Source organism: Peromyscus leucopus, chromosome 5, assembly GCF_004664715.2.
Source record: "Peromyscus leucopus breed LL Stock chromosome 5, UCI_PerLeu_2.1, whole genome shotgun sequence".
NCBI classification, from domain to species: domain Eukaryota; kingdom Metazoa; phylum Chordata; class Mammalia; order Rodentia; family Cricetidae; genus Peromyscus; species Peromyscus leucopus.
This window is the reverse complement of record NC_051067.1, coordinates 65,168,036-65,184,092: the sequence shown is the minus strand read 5'-3', so window position 1 is coordinate 65,184,092 and position 16,057 is coordinate 65,168,036. Positions and strand designations below refer to the sequence as shown.

Below are 16,057 nucleotides of genomic sequence, written 5' to 3'. Positions count from 1 at the left end.
TTTACAAAATTATCAGAAATCCTACTGAAAGTTATGGACCGCTGAAATGTGCAGAAAAACAGAGAGCTGCATTGAAGAGAAATAAGTACAGCAAGGATGGCCTAACAGCAGAGGCCTGTGATTCCTGTTTCACAGGAGGCTGAGGCAGGAGAATTATGAAATCAAGACCTGCCCGGGCTACAGAATAAGTTCAAGGTCAGCCTGAGTAACTTTGGAAGCTTTAGCTTAGTGGCAGAGCTACTGTCTTGCATGTATGAGGTCCTTGGTTCAACCCACAGCATCGAAACCACACACACACACACACACACACACACACACACACACACACACACAGCCCAGCTGTGATTTCCTGATTTGAGGTGGGAGAGAAATATAAGCCCCATCCAGAAGTAACACTGGGTGCTGAGTCCTGAAAGACTCAGCTGTTTAGTAAGAAGATCCTCCAAGAGAACCACCAGAGCTGTCTATCTGGCATATGTACAAAGTGACACACAGAAACACATGAAATGTGAAAAATAAGGCAATATTAAGGTAGGGGAATAGATGGGAGAGCTAAACTCCAGAGGTATCATGATTAATATATAGAAGAAACTGTTGGCAGATTGTTGGCAGAAAGATGATCCTAACCAACCACCCAAACACCACCACCACTGCCATGGCTGCCAGCTCCACCCCTACTGCCACCGCCACTGCCTCCACCACCACCACCAATTCCACCAACACCTCCTCCGCCACCTCCTCCATCACCTCCACTATCACCTCCTCCTCCACCACCACCACCACCACCACCACCTCCGCCGCCACCACCTCCACCAACACCTCATCCACCAACATCTCCTCAACCACCACTTCCTCCACTACCACCACCTCCTCCTCCTCCACCACCACCACCACCACCTCCTCCTCCTCCACCACCACCACCACCACCACCACCACCTCCACCACCTCCACCACCTCCACCACCACCTCCACCACCTCCACCACCACCACCTCCTCCTCCTCCTCCACCACCACCACCACCACCACCACCACCTCCACCACCTCCACCACCTCCACCACCACCACCACCACCTCCACCACCACCTCCACCACCTCCACCACCACCACCACCACCTCCACCACCACCACCACCTCTTCCTAAACCACATCCTCCTCCTCGACAACCACAATGACCTCCACCATGAGCTCCTCTTCCACCACCTCTTACTAAACCACCAACACCTCCACCACTACCACCACTAACTCATCCACCTCTTTCACCACCACCGCCTGTGGTGATGTATTGTGCACCCCAAAAAACTTATCTGGGGATCAGAGGACAGAGCCAGCCACTAGATTAGACATAGAGGCCAGGCAGTGGTGGCACATACCTGTAATCCTATCATTCAGGGAGACAGAAATCCATCGGGATCTCTGTGAGTTCAAGGCCACACCGGGAACAGAGCCAGGCATGGTGACACACACCTTTAATCCCAACACTTGAGGTCTCATGACTTTACTTGAGAAGCACACACGCCTTTAATCCCAGGAAGTAAGATGGCAGGGCAGAAAAAGGTATATAATGTGCGAGGAAACAGGAACTCACTCTCTTGAGGCTGAGGATTTCGTAGAGGTAAGAATGTGGCTAGCTTGTTCTGTTTCTCTGATCTTTGAGCTTTCACCACAATATCTGGCTCTGGGTTTTTTATTAATAAGACCATTTAGCAATTCATGTTACAACCACCTCCACCACCACTACAGACTCCTCCACCTCATTCACCACCACCACTTCCAATTCTACCACATCCTCTACCATCAAACAACCACCTCCACCCCCACCACCTCCTCCACCACAATATCTTCCACCATGCCCACCACCACCACCACAACCTCCTCAAACCCTCCAACAACAACACTACCACCACCTCCAATACCACAGCCTCCTCCTTCACCACCTCCTCCAATACCACCTCCTTCACCACTATGTCCCATTCCAGCAACTCCACCATCACCTCATTTATCACCACCTCCACTACCTCCTCCTCCACTACAACCTCCTCTATATCCATTTCCTCCACCACCACCTCCTCCTCCACTACCTCCTCCTCCACCACCACCTACTGCACCTCCTCCACCACCTCCTCCTCCACCTCTTCCTTCTCCTCAGTCCTAGAGAGGAATTTCCTCCTCCACCACCTCCTTCTCCTCCTCCACCTCTTCCTTCTCCTCAGTCCTAGAGAGGAATTTCCTCCACAGTGGCTGGAAATGTTTGGACCACATTCAATTTGGGGGCCTCTTAGGCCCCCTGAGGCATTTCCCACTGGTAAAGGGTTTAGGGTAAAGGGTATTATTGATCTGCACTCATTGGTCCAATGTCAGCCTTTGCCGCATCTTCTACATAATCCAGAAGGTTGGGGTCTCCTGTTTGGGTTATTTCTAGAAGAAGTATTACTTCTAGAAGCACCCTGTGTACAGTTTTTACTTATATGACCTGGTGTACCACATTTAAAGCATTTGGTACCCAGGGCCCTCTTCCACCTCTGGAAATTGCCTCTTCTATCCAAGGCTCATTACTATGGCTAAGAGACTCAACACTGTTAGTATACTGAATCCATTCTTCCAAAGGAGCTGATCTGACCTTTAATGGCATAAGTATTCTTTTGCATTCTGTATTAGCATTGCCAAACACCAAGGACTCAGTTAATACTTGCCTTAACCCTTTATCTGACACAGCTTTCATTATAGCCTTGGTCAGTCTTTGTAAAAAAAAATTAGTGAAAGGTTCTTTCAGTCCCTGAAATATCTTTGTTGCTTTTCCTGGTTCTGGAATTTTTTCCCAAGCATTTAGAGCTGCTGTATGGCATAGGGATATTGTATGCTCATCATAAGTGGCTTATACATTAGTATCCTTGAAATGTCCCTCACCAAGGATTTGATCTTGGGAGATCTCAAAACCTCTGATTTTACCTTGTTGTTCCAAATTCCTTGCCTCTTCTCTCAACCAGCTTTTCCATGGTAACTGCTGGCTATATTCCAGAACAGCTGAAATTAACTGATTCCAGTCATCTAGTATGATTCTATTTGAGGTAGACCATGAATTTAACATCTGTCTTACAAATGTTGAGTGTATGCCATAAGTGACTACCGGTTCTTTCATAGTTTTAAAAAATATCTCATCAACATAGGTTGTAATGAGCTGGGTGGTGGTGGCACATGACTTTAATCCCAGCTCTCGAGAGGCAGAGCCAGGCGGATCTCTGTGAGTTCGAGGACAGTGTGGGCTACAGAGTAAGTTCCAGGAAAGGCGCAAAGCTACACAGAGAAACCCTGTCTCTAAAAAACAAACAAAAAAAGATTGTAATGTATATTCTACATATGGCTCAGGGTGTGTTCACCTGCTGGCCTCTTGTGGATGATGACAGGATAAGCCACTGTATGAGAAACATCTGGAGATGTTACAACCTATATGGTCTTGCCCTTCTGCTTATTAGGTCCCTTCTCGTCTTTACTGAGAGCTTCTTCCAGGGCTTGCAAACGAGCACCTAGGCTCTGTCCCAGTGAGTGAACCTCCTCTGTTGCAAGGGATTCCAGATTCTTCATGGCATCATGCAATCTTTTATGTTCTTCTGAAATACATGATTCCATAGACCTTATTTTATCAGTTAATGATAATCTTTCTTCCTTATAAAGTGTCTGAGCAGCGACATCACCCTGGAGAGCTATTGTTCTGTCCGACAAGTATTCATAATCATAAAAATAAAATAAAATCTCTTTTTACATTTATTATTAATGGGCTGAAGTTCGTGTAGTAAGTTAGCAGATTCCAAACCAAGGAGCCTGTTATGTAGGTCTCTATTACTACCTTGTAAATCCTGGTTAGCAGATTCCAGAGAAAGAATCTGTTTATTCAAGTCTGTATTGGTACCTTGTAAAAAGAATCTTTTTATGTAAGTCTCTGTTGCCACCTTGCAAAGCCTGTATCAGTCCCAGTAATGACTCACCTTTGTTATTATTATTATTAAACCAGTTTTTCAGTGCTATGTGAATTATTATGGTAAATGCCAGAATGGTGTACGCTAAATATACCCCCATGAAGATCCTATATTTCCTCTAATATTTCATCCATTATATAAGCAAAAAGGTTCTTAAATCTTATGAAGTAATGTTATCCGCCATATTCTGAGAAAAGTTCAAAATTTGTAAAGAAAATTTTATTGATGTGCTTATTAATCAGTTTTAAAGTGTAAAATTATCGAGTACTCTCACCTGCTTGTGATTCCGTCCTCGCGATGGTTTTTTGGGTGTAGTCGTGCAGTTCGGCCAGCAGGTGTTGCTGGTGTGACGCTAAAGCGGGTCCCATCGAAGACTTGGGCCTGTTTTTTTTTATTTTATTTTATTTTATTATTTTACAACACCATTCAGTTCAACACAATAGCCACAGATTCCCCTGTTCTCCCCCTCTCGCCCCCTCCCCTCCCCCCAGCCCACCCCCCATTCCCACCTCCTCCAGATCAAGTCCTCCCCCGAGGACCGGGATCGACCTGGTAGACTCAGTCCAGGCATGTCCATTCCCCCCCTCCCAGACCGAGCCAAGTGTCCCTGCATAAGTCCCAGGATTCAAACAGCCAACTCATGCAACGAGCCCAGGACCCGGCACCAACGCACAGCTGCCTCCCAAACAGATCAAGCCAAATGACTGTCTCACCCGTTCAGGGGGCCTGATCCAGTTGGGGGCCCCTCAGCCTTTGGTTCATAGATCCTGTGCTTCCATTCATTTGGTTATTTGTCCCTGTGCTTTATCCAACCTTGGCTTCAACAATTCTCGCTCATATAAACCCTCTTCTTTCTCACTAATTAGACTCCCAGTGCTCCACCAGGGGCCCAGCCGTGGATGTCTGCATCCAGATTCCTCAGTCCTTGGATGGGGTTTATGGCACAACTATCAGGGCCTGTTTTTGCTTAAATAGGCTACAGAGCAAGTTCAATAATGGGGCAGCTGCAGGTACACGCCAGCAGGCACCCCGTGGTGTGGCGTGGAAGACTGCGCAGCCACGCGGTCAGGCACCCGCGGTGAAGTGGGGGAGATTGCGATCTGTTGGCCAGGGGCCGATCTCACAGCTCACTCCTGGGCAGAATCGCCGGTCTGGGGGCTAAGCTTGCCACAGGACCGGACTCAGCCATTCCCTTGAGTGGCAGGGACACAGCTCTTCCCTTGTAGGGCAAATGGAAACCACACTCGTCAGGGAGATGCTCCCTGGCGCCCTCATGTGCATGTCAACTGGCACACACTCGGTGTAGTCAGTGGCTACATGGAACTGGGGGTGGGGGTGGGCGTCCTGCTACATGCCTGCGAGCCGGGGAGGAGGGAGGCAGGGAAGGAGCAGCGGTACCCACGTGGCTGTAGGCGGACAGGGTAAGCACTGGGTCCTCAGGAGGGGTGGGAGTTTTAAAAGAGATAGGGAAGCATGGAAAGTTTGCCACAGCAGCCAGAGAGGCTGAGGGTGGAGGCCACCCGGGGGGTTTGGAGTTTGCCCCACACAAGCGCCAGTTATAACAACAATTAGTGAGGCAATTCCATGTGGTTTATCTGGTAATTAAAAGAGGTTTATTTCAGGGGTAACTTATAGTCTCTAAGGGGTCAGCTACAGGATCTGGGAGAGATGAGGTGCAGTCCAGCATAGTTCTCTGGAGAACTCTGACTTGGTCTGCAATCACGCCTACAGGTCCATGAAGAGCGAGAGCAAACATGTATGCATCTGGGTTCTTAAAGGGTCTTATCTGGACGGCATCCTAGGGGCAGGTCATAGGCAGGTGTGGCACTTACTTGTTGCTACACTAGGGGGCAGTGTTTCAAGGTCAAAGCTGGAACAGCTACCCACTACACTAGAGGATAACCTAATCTAGATAACCCCCACAGGCATCCTAGAGGATAACCTAATCTAGATAATCCCCCACAGGCATCCTAGAGGATAACCTAATCTAAATAATCCCTCACAGGTATACCCCAAAGCTTGTTTCCTAGGTGATTCTAGATTCTGTCAAGTTGATGATGAATATTAACCATTATCATGGGAAAAAGTTATCTCAATAAAAATAGCATCTATTGAAAAGAGAGGCCAGCTGAGTGGTGGTGACACCTGACTTTAACTCCAGCACGCAGGAGGCAGAGGCAGGTGGATCTCTGTGGTCAGCCTGAGGTCAGCCTGGTCTACAGAGTGAGTTCCAGAACAGCCAAGGCTACTCAGAGAACGCTGTCTCAAAAAAAAAAAAATCAATGAGAGAGAGGGAGGGAGGGAGAAAGAGAGAGAGAGAGAGAGAGAGAGAGAGAGAGAGAGAGAGAGAGAGAGGCTAAATCATCAAGAATTTTCTACAACATGGCCTAATGTTTCCTTACCATCCTAACCCTGTTACATCCCAATCATCCCAGTAGTCAAGCCAAGGAGACAGCTATGTAACTCAACTTCACTGGATTTCTTCACCCCAGACCAAGTACAATGAACTCTATGAATGAGGTTCTTCCATGTGGGTCCCCGATAGCGTTAGACCTGAAAGACATGCTTCACTCCTTTCTACCCTACACTTGGTACTCATTTGCTTTTGACTAGGAGGGCCCAACTACTAGAGTTAGTCAACAATCTACTTGGCCAGTCCTCCCTCAAGGGTTCAGGGGCATATCCCACCCTTTTTCTTGAGCATTAGAAAAGACTCTTAGGCTGGGTGGTGGTGGTGCATGCCTTTAATCTGAGCACTTGGGAGGCAGAGACAAGCGGATCTCTGTGAGTTTGAGGCCAGCCTGGGCTACAGAGTGAGTTCCAGGACAGGCTCCAAAGCTACACAGAGAAACCCTGTCTCGAAAAACAAACAAACAAACAAACAAAAAAAAAAAAAAAAAAAAGAAAAAAAAAAGAAAAGAAAAAGAAAGAAAGAAAGAAAAAAGAAAAAAAGAAAAAGAAAAGGATTTTAGGGAATTGTTTTCCCACAGGAATCATTCTATGATGACAATATATTAATACATATTCCTACTACAGAAATCTCAGACCAAAATACCATCAAAGCCTTAAACTTCCTGACCTCCTGAGGCTGTCAGATTTCTGTCCCCAAAGGTCCAAATAACTTAAAAGGAAATACAATATTTAGGATGTGTCTTGACTCCTGAGGCATGACAATCCTCATCTTGAATCAGGGGCATGATTGAATTAGTTCTACTAAGAACAAAGAGACAACTTCAGTCCTTTACAGGGATGGCTGAATTTTGTTTGAACTTGTATATCTAACTTTTTTTTTTGAGACAGGGTTTCTCTGTGTAGTTTTGGTGCCTGTCCTGAATCTTGCTCTGTAGACCAGGCTGGCCTCAAACTCACAGAGATCCTCCTGGCTCTGCCTCCCAAGTGTTAGGATTAAAGGCGTGCGCCACCACTGCTGGGATGTTTTTCTAATTTTGGATTAAAGGTGAAACCTCTCTATGAGGTCATCAAGGGCAGAGATTCCCAGACTCTCAACTAGAATGCTCAACTGGGGAAAAAAAATCTCTTTATCAAATAAAATAGTCTTTCACAGAAGTACCAGCACTGGGCATGCTCAGTATTTGAGGTCTTATTTCTTATTTGTGGCAGGAGAGCAAGTCCCAGAATTGTTGACTTGGTGTTCAGGTTGATTTATTTCTTAGAGAAACTGAACATGGCAGCATGAGAGTGGCCTTCCTGACAAGAACCATGGCTGTTAAAGTACTGCTAGCTGGAGAAGCTTCTCAAAGGTCTGGGTCAGCCATCAGAGCCTTAGATTCCACCAGGCAAAGGCTGTACTAGAATCCGGGGAGCACCAGTGGTTGACCAGAAGTATGCTAACAAAATATGAAGCAATCATCCCAGACAACTCAGAGGGAACTATCAAAACTTGAGACACGCTAATGTCTGCCTCGTTGTTTCCCATGGAAACGCCTTCTAATTTGGCATGCATGTGTGGTGAGGCCATTTCTCCCATAGGTTTGACCTACGTAACCAGACCCTGGACAACACAGAGGAGAAATCACTTGTTGATGGAAATGGTTCTGTTCTAAGGGGAGAGCATGAGGCTCTCCCAGAAGAGAGTGGCCAGCCCAAAAGAAGAAATTGAGAGCTGGGCGGTGGTGGTGCACGCCTTTAATCTCAGCACTTGGGAGGTAGAGGCAGGCGGATCTCTGAGTTCAAGGTCAGCCTAGGCTATAGAAGTAGTTCCAGGTCAGTCAAGGCTATTTATTACACAGTGAAACCCTGTCTTGAAAAACCAAACCAGGAGGAGGCGCAGGGGATGCGGCTGTAGCGGCAGAGGTGGCCAAGAGCAGGAGGCGGCTGTGGCAGCGTTTGGGGGCGCGGGCTGGCGATGGTGCCCGCGAGGTCCTGAGGGCAAGGGCGGGCCAGAGGGTGGGCGGCGTGGGAGGAAGCAGCTCCACGGCCCAGGCGCACTGAGGGACTCGGCTGTGGCCTCGGGCCCGCGGCGGCCTAACAATGAAGCTCTTGAAGCCAACCTGGGTCAACCACGACGGCAAGCCAATATTTTCAGTTGATATTCACCCTGATGGGACCAAGTTTGCAACTGGAGGACAAGGGCAGGGTTCTGGGAAGGTTGTGATCTGGAATATGTCTCCAGTCCTCCAGGAGGATGACGAGAAGGATGAAAGCATTCCCAAGATTCTTTGCCAGATGGACAATCACTTAGCTTGTGTGAACTGTGTGCGGTGGTCAAACAGCGGGATGTATTTAGCTTCCGGGGGAGATGACAAACTGATTATGGTGTGGAAGCGGGCTCCGTACATGGGGCCCAGCACTGTGTTTGGCTCCAGGGGTGAGCTTGCCAATGTGGAGCAATGGCGGTGTGTCTCCATCCTTCGGAGTCATTCAGGTGATGTGATGGATGTAGCATGGTCTCCCCATGACGCCTGGCTAGCCTCGTGCAGCGTGGATAACACTGTTGTCATTTGGAATGCCGTGAAGTTCCCAGAGATTCTTGCAACTCTGAGGGGTCATTCTGGCTTGGTGAAAGGGTTGACTTGGGACCCTGTTGGTAAATACATTGCCTCTCAAGCTGATGATCGAAGCTTGAAGGTATGGAGAACGCTAGACTGGCAGCTGGAGACCAACATCACCAAACCTTTTGATGAGTGTGGAGGGACGACCCACGTACTCCGGCCTAGTTGGTCACCTGATGGCCATTACCTGGTATCTGCCCATGCCATGAATAACTCTGGCCCCACTGCTCAGATCATCGAACGAGAGGGCTGGAAGACCAACATGGACTTCGTGGGGCACCGGAAAGCTGTGACTGTTGTGAAATTCAACCCCAAAATCTTCAAAAAGAAGCAGAAGGACGGGAGGCCTGCAAAGCCCAGCGGCTCATACTGCTGCTGTGCCGTTGGCAGCAAGGACCGCTCCCTCTCTGTTTGGCTCACGTGTTTCCAGCGGCCTCTGGTTGTCATCCATGAGCTGTTCGACAAGTCCATCGTGGATATTTCCTGGACTCTGAACGGGATGGGTCTCCTGGCATGTTCCATGGACGGCTCTGTGGCATTCCTTGATTTCTCCCAGGATGAACTTGGAGACCCCCTGAGTGAGGAGGAAAAGGGCCGCATTCACCGGTCCACCTACGGCAAGAGCCTGGCAATCAGGACCGAGGCCCAGCTTTCCACAGCTGTAATTGAGAACCCGGAAGTGCTCAAGTACCAGCGGAGACAGCAACAGCAGCAGTCGGACCAGAAGAATGCCACGGCTAGGGAGCCAAGCTCGGCATCCTCAGTCACCGGTGTGGTCCATGGAGAAAGTCTGGGAGATGTCGGGAAGAGCCTTCTGAAGAAACAAGTGGAAACACGGACAGCAGATGGTCGGAGGAGAATCACGCCTCTCTGCATAGCACAGCTGGACACTGGAGACTTCTCCGCGGCATGCTTTAACAGCATCCCACTCTCCAGCTCCCTGGAAGACACCATGCTCTCCTCTCCTAGCGGTCAGCAGCTACTGCCCCTGGACCCCAGTACCCCCTTCTTCGGCGCCTCCAAGCCCTGCACAGAGCCAGTGGCAGCCACTGGCGCCAGGCCTACAGGCGAGTCTGTCCGAGAGGACAGTGTGACCTCTACTCCTGCTGCACGGTCACCCTTCGTGTTCACAACCCCATCCAAGATCGAACCCATGCACGCAGTTGAAGCCCGAGTCACAGAGCGGTCCAAAGCCACACCCGGTGCTCCTCCCTTGACCAGTGCGATCCCAACAGCTATTGAAAGGCTCAAAGAGCAGAACCTTGGGGAAGAGCTGAGACCCCGGGACCTCCTGAAGAGCAGTAGTAGTGACAGTGACAGGAAGGTCCACCTGGCCAAGCCCTCTTCACTACCCAAGCGGAAACTTGAGCTTGATGTAGAGACGGTGGAAAAGAAGAAGAAGAAGAAGAAGAAAGGTCTCCCTCAGAAGGATTCTCGTCTCTTGCCCATGTCTCTGTCTGTCCAGTCTCCAGCTGCCCTGTCTGCAGAGAAGGAGGCCGTGTGTCTGTCTGCACCAGCTCTTGCACCGAAGCTGCCAATTCCAGGCCCGCAGAGAGCGTTCACCCTCCAGGTGAGCTCTGACCCTTCCATGTACATTGAGGTGGAAAATGAAGTGACCGCCGCCGCGGGGGGGATAAGGTTCAGCCGCCTGAAGTGCCGCCGAGAAGGGAAGGAGTGGGAGACGGTGCTCACCAGCCGAGTCCTCACTGCTGCTGGCAGCTGTGATGTGGTAGGTGTTGCCTGTGAAAAGAGGCTGCTGTCCGTGTTCTCTGCTTGTGGCCGCCGTCTTCTCCCTCCCATCCTCCTTCCAGCTCCAATCTCTACTCTGCTCTGTACGGGCCCCTTCGTCATGGCACTCACCGCTGCAGCCACACTCTCCGTCTGGGATGTTCGCAGGCAGGTGGTTGTGGTGAGAGAAGAGTCTCTGCACTCCATCTTGTCAGGAAGTGACGGGACGATGGTGTCACAGGTCTTGCTAACACAGCATGGAATCCCAGTGGTGAACTTGTCTGATGGGAAAGCATACTGCTTTAATCCATCCCTCTCCACATGGAACCTGGTTTCTGACAAGCCGGATTCACTGGCCCAGTGTGCAGACTTCAGGAGCAGCCCACCATCCCAGGACGCCATGCTGTGTTCAGGACCGTTAGCCATGATTCAGGGCCGCAGCTCCAGCTCTGGAAGGCAAGCTGCCCGGCTCTTCTCTGTGCCTCATGTGGTGCAGCAGGAGACTACACTGGCCTACCTAGAGAACCAGGTTGCCGCGGCACTTACCCTGCAGTCCAGCCCTGAGTACCACCACTGGCTCCTCCTCTATGCTCAGTACCTTGTGAACGAAGGGTTTGAATCCCGACTCCGAGAACTATGCAAAGAGTTGCTGGGTCCAGTTCACTGCTCCACCGGAAGCCAGTGGGAGTCAACAGTAGTGGGTCTGCGGAAGAGGTTGCTGCTGAAGGAGCTGCTGCCAGTCATCGGGCAGAATCTTCGATTCCAGCGCCTCTTTACTGAGTGCCAGGAACAGCTGGACATCCTGAGAGACAGGTAGCCTGCCCTGGCTTGCCCCAGCCTCGGCAGGGGTATGGCCACACTCTTGCCGCTGGCGGGTGCCAGGGACTAGCCCCCACCTGTCAGGGTGGTAGTGGAAAGACAGAACTTGGCAGAAGGTATATTGGGCTGCACCAGCACAGGCCCAGTTCCCTGGGTGGACATACCCTATGTCCCAGGCCTGGGATGACTCCAAAAGGGGGCAGCTTGCCCTTCCACAGGCCCAACTGTGGGGCTGGGGCTGGGACTGGGGCTCTGCCTCGCTGCCCTGTGGCCGGCAGCGGTCTCCTGAGCCTGTCTCAGGCTCGGCCCCAAAGGAGACACTGGCTCCTGCCCTGGCGGGTGCCATGCTGCTTCAGCTCTGATGAATGAGCCATCTGTGAGAGCAAGAGCCTGGGAGCATTAGGAGTCTGCAGTCAGCGGACGGACAGACGGACGGACACCTGTGTGAAAGTGAAGCCGTTCTGACACATGGACTATTTTTATACTAGAATTTGCTAACTTGGAATGTGGAGTTTCTTTTGGTCGATCAGGATATCCCTATAAGTTATTTGGACATTGGTTACTTGTAGGAAATTTACATTCTAATTATGACAGCTACACTGAAAAAGAACTGTACTGAAATTAACTTGTCTATCTTCATTTGGTTTAATTTTTAAATGTTTGTAAAAAGAGACACTTTGTGTGTTAGGGGATGGGACAAAGGGGAGGGCAATTTCTTTTCTAAGTGTAAAATAAATGAACATGCATTGGATACCCCCCCAAAAAATTGAGGCACCCCCATTACCTCTTTCCACCTCCTTCTAAAAGGCTGACTTAGCAATAGTCCTGACAAGGTGAGTCACTTGAGGGAACGGCAAAATGATTAACACTACATTGATTCAAAACATGCATTCATGGGTTGGCAAAATTGCCCAATGGGTGAAGGTGCCTGCCATCAAGCCGTTTGACCTGAGTTCAATCCCCAGGACCTAGGCAATGGAAAGAGGCAACTGACTCCTGCAAGTTATCCTCTGACCGCCATGGCACATGTGCAAACACACATACACACACACACATTATTATTATTATTATTATTATTATTATTATTATTTGCTAAGTATGGCCATAATGCCATCTGGAAGAATCCAAGATTGTTAATGGTCAACGATTTACTCATAAGACACAAGCAAGCTATTGTAACTATATGGGCAGCATCCAAATCTCCAGTTAAGTGACAGCCATCTATGGCAAGGGTCATCAGAAGTACATGTCTGATGTTGCCTAAGAAAATAGAGTGGCAGACAGAAAAGCAGAAAAAAAAAAGTCAGCCTTAGCCAGGCTAAGCACTTGGGAGCAGGAGGCTAAAAGATCTGTGAGTTCAAGGCCAACCTAGTCTACATAGGAAATTACAGGATAGCCAGAACTACATAAGGAGACCCTGTTTCAAAAAATAAAATGAGGGCTGGAGAGATGGCTCAGAGGTTAAGAGCACTGAATGCTCTTCCAGAGGTCCCAAGTTCAATTCCCAGCACCCACATGGTGGCTCACAACCATCTGCAATGAGATCTGGCACCCTCTTCTGTATACATAATAAATAAATAAATCTTTAAAAAAAATAATAAAATGAAGCCTTGCAAATCTTTTGACCATTTACTCCTGGAAGAGGAATGGACTCAAAATCAATGGGACAATCAACCAAAGATGATCATCAATCTATGTTGAGAATAAAGTACTATTACCCCTGTAGGGTAAAGGGGCAGCCAAAGAAACACACCCTGACCCCAAAACCAGAGCCAAAGAAACACACCCTGACCCTGAAACCAGAGCCAAAGAAACACACCCTGACCCCAAAACCAGAGCCAAAGAAACACACCCTGATCCTGAAACCAGAGCCAAAGAAACACACCCTGACCCTGAAACCTGAGCTAAAGAAACACATATTGGCCCTGAAACCAGAGCCAGTGAAAGAAACACACCTTGGCCCTGAAACTGGAGCCAAAAGGTTAAAAAGGGCCAGTGAAAGAAACACACCCTGACCCTGAAACCAGAACCAAAGAAATACAATCTGCCCTTGACCAACTGAGCATAAACCCAACTAATCCCTGAGCAGGAAAACCAACCAATTCCTGAACATGAAACCAACCAATCCCTGGGCATGAAATCCAGCCAATCTCTGAGCTTGTCTAAGCTTAGGGATTGAAATTCAACCAATTCCCACCCTGAAAATCTTCCTGGAAAAAAATTCTGCTCCTAAAAATCCCTATATAAGCCGATTGCCTATTCAGTTGGCCACTGCCCTTTTCTACCCTGGCTGAGGCAGCCACTCTCTGGATTCCTCCCTCCCAATAAATCTCTTGAATGAGGTTTGGGTTAAGACCTTCTTTCCCAGAGCGGAGAAGAGGAACAACAAACATCTCTGCTGGGAAACTCCCTTAGGGGAACAGAGCAGAGAAGTAACCTTCCCCAGAGAAGGAGGCGAGGGCTGCAGTTCTACAGGGTTCCCCCTTAGCAGAGCGAAGCGAAGAAGAAACAGCTTTGGCCAGAGCAAAGGAGCAATGGACATCTCTGCTGGGAAACTCTCTCAGCAGAGTGGAGAAGAGTTGAGCTGTAATGGTTCTCTTGGAGAGGAACAGGATTGCCACCACACTCTTCGGGGAGACCACCCCCCCACCCCCCGCTGGAACTCAGCTATTGGTGTAGCCTGACTTCCCAACAGTCAGCATACCTTTCCCTCCAGAGCTGTAACACTTGCAACCCCAAGCCCCACGGTGGGAAATAATGAAGGGAATACATGACTCATTTCATGTGGAAAAAGGTGCTACTCTAAATGGTACCTCAACTGTTCTTCCAACAAGCCTGAGTGACACAGTGAAAAATGTACGTAGGGGTCAGGCCTGTACTCTGCATACGTAACAACTCCAGCCACCCTAATCCTTCACCAATCCTTGAGCCAACTCAGAGGAAAGGCACCTTGCCACATGAGGACAGGCAAATAGACTTAACTCATATGCCCTCTTGTGCCAGCTTCAAGTCAGTGTTTATAGACACTGTCACTGGCTGGATCCAGGCTGAGAGGGTGACTACGGTGACAAGCATTACACCAGGGTCTAACCTCACCCACTCACCCACAGGCTGACAATGGGCCCTCATTTACATCACAGGTGACTCAGTCTATATATACCTAGGGCTCTGCAAAGAAAATATTATCTACACTCTGCTCTGAGATCACTGTCTTCAGGCAAAATTGAAATGACTAACCAAAACATTAAACAGATTCTAGGAATCACCCTCGGGAGAGTTAAAACAGTGCCAATGTCTAATGCTGGCGGCAGCCCCTAGAGTTACTGTATAGTAGGCCCTTTCTCACATGAGCAGGTACAGAATAAACCTAAGGCAAATCCAACTAGCCCTTATACAAATACGGGAACAACTCGGACAAAAGGGTGGAGCCTGAAAGACTGTGGCCCCTGGAAACTGGATCCTCCTTAAAACCGTGAAAGATGGACCCACAGAACAGTTGAGTCCTCAGTGGAATGGACCTTTCCAAGTGGTCCTAAGTCCCCTCCACAGTCACCAAACCGCTGGTCATTGACAGCTATGTCCACACCCCTCCAGAATAAAGCGAAAGGATGCACCACCCTGCAAGACCCAGGAGAGAACAGCCACACCTGTGTGCCCATGAAGAGCTTGAACTTCTCTTGACAAAACAGTGTAGCATCCTGACGACTGTTGGCTGGGGGCTGTGCTGAAACATGCCCTGCACTGGCTCTCCATGTTTCTACTGGAATCAGAGTCCTGAACTTAAGCATGGAGAGTCATGTGCTCACAACAGAATGGAATCATTTCTCCTTCCCAAAGCAAAAAACCACCCACAATGATGTTTCTCCTGTTTTTGTTTTCTTCTTTTTCCAGGAACAAGCATCTACTGGTTCCCAGTTTAAACGAGGTGGTTGACCTACCAAGGCCTCTAATTGTTAGCTTTTTCTTAAATTGCATCAACTACACAAGGAAGCATTTGGCTGGTTAAGCATTTGGCTGGTTAAGCTTTCAGGCTTCTAGCAGCACAGTTTGGCTGAGAGCCATTCGAATATGAGGACACAGAGGCCTCCAGTCTGAGGAAACAAGATCAGCTGAGAAGTTGGCTAGGTGAGGTTAGCTGTGGCTTGTTCTGTCTCTGTGACCATCCAGCATTTCACCCCAATAACTGGCCCCGGGTTTGATTTTATTAAAAAGACTAAGATTCCTGCTACTTGCCCTATATAATGAGAACATTATGAATGTGATGAGAGGTGGTCCCAGATCTAAGTATCCAAGTTGGAAGGCTGCTACCTTGGACCAGATTTTCAAGTCAGAAGGCCACATAAACTTACTTTTTAAAAAAAGTTGTTTGCATTTTTCTAATTTTGATGGAACTGGCCCATTCATAGATATCTGAAAAAGTTCCTCTGCTCAGTACCAGTGTGCAATCTGTGTGGGAAGGAGAAGGACCTGACTCTCTTGAAGGTTGGATCCACCAAATACAAACTCATCTATGGATAAGCACTGCCA

The 16,057-nt window shown here is 48.9% G+C and overlaps 1 protein-coding gene across 1 annotated transcript; it reads left to right on the top strand.

Moving 5' to 3' along the window:
• Positions 1-8,462: 8,462 nt before the first annotated feature.
• LOC114710814 (protein HIRA-like) lies at positions 8,463-11,528 on the top strand. The gene has a single exon (XM_037205614.1). It carries the CDS (start codon positions 8,463-8,465, stop codon positions 11,526-11,528), a length of 3,066 nt encoding a protein of 1,021 aa, XP_037061509.1.
• Positions 11,529-16,057: the final 4,529 nt, after the last annotated feature.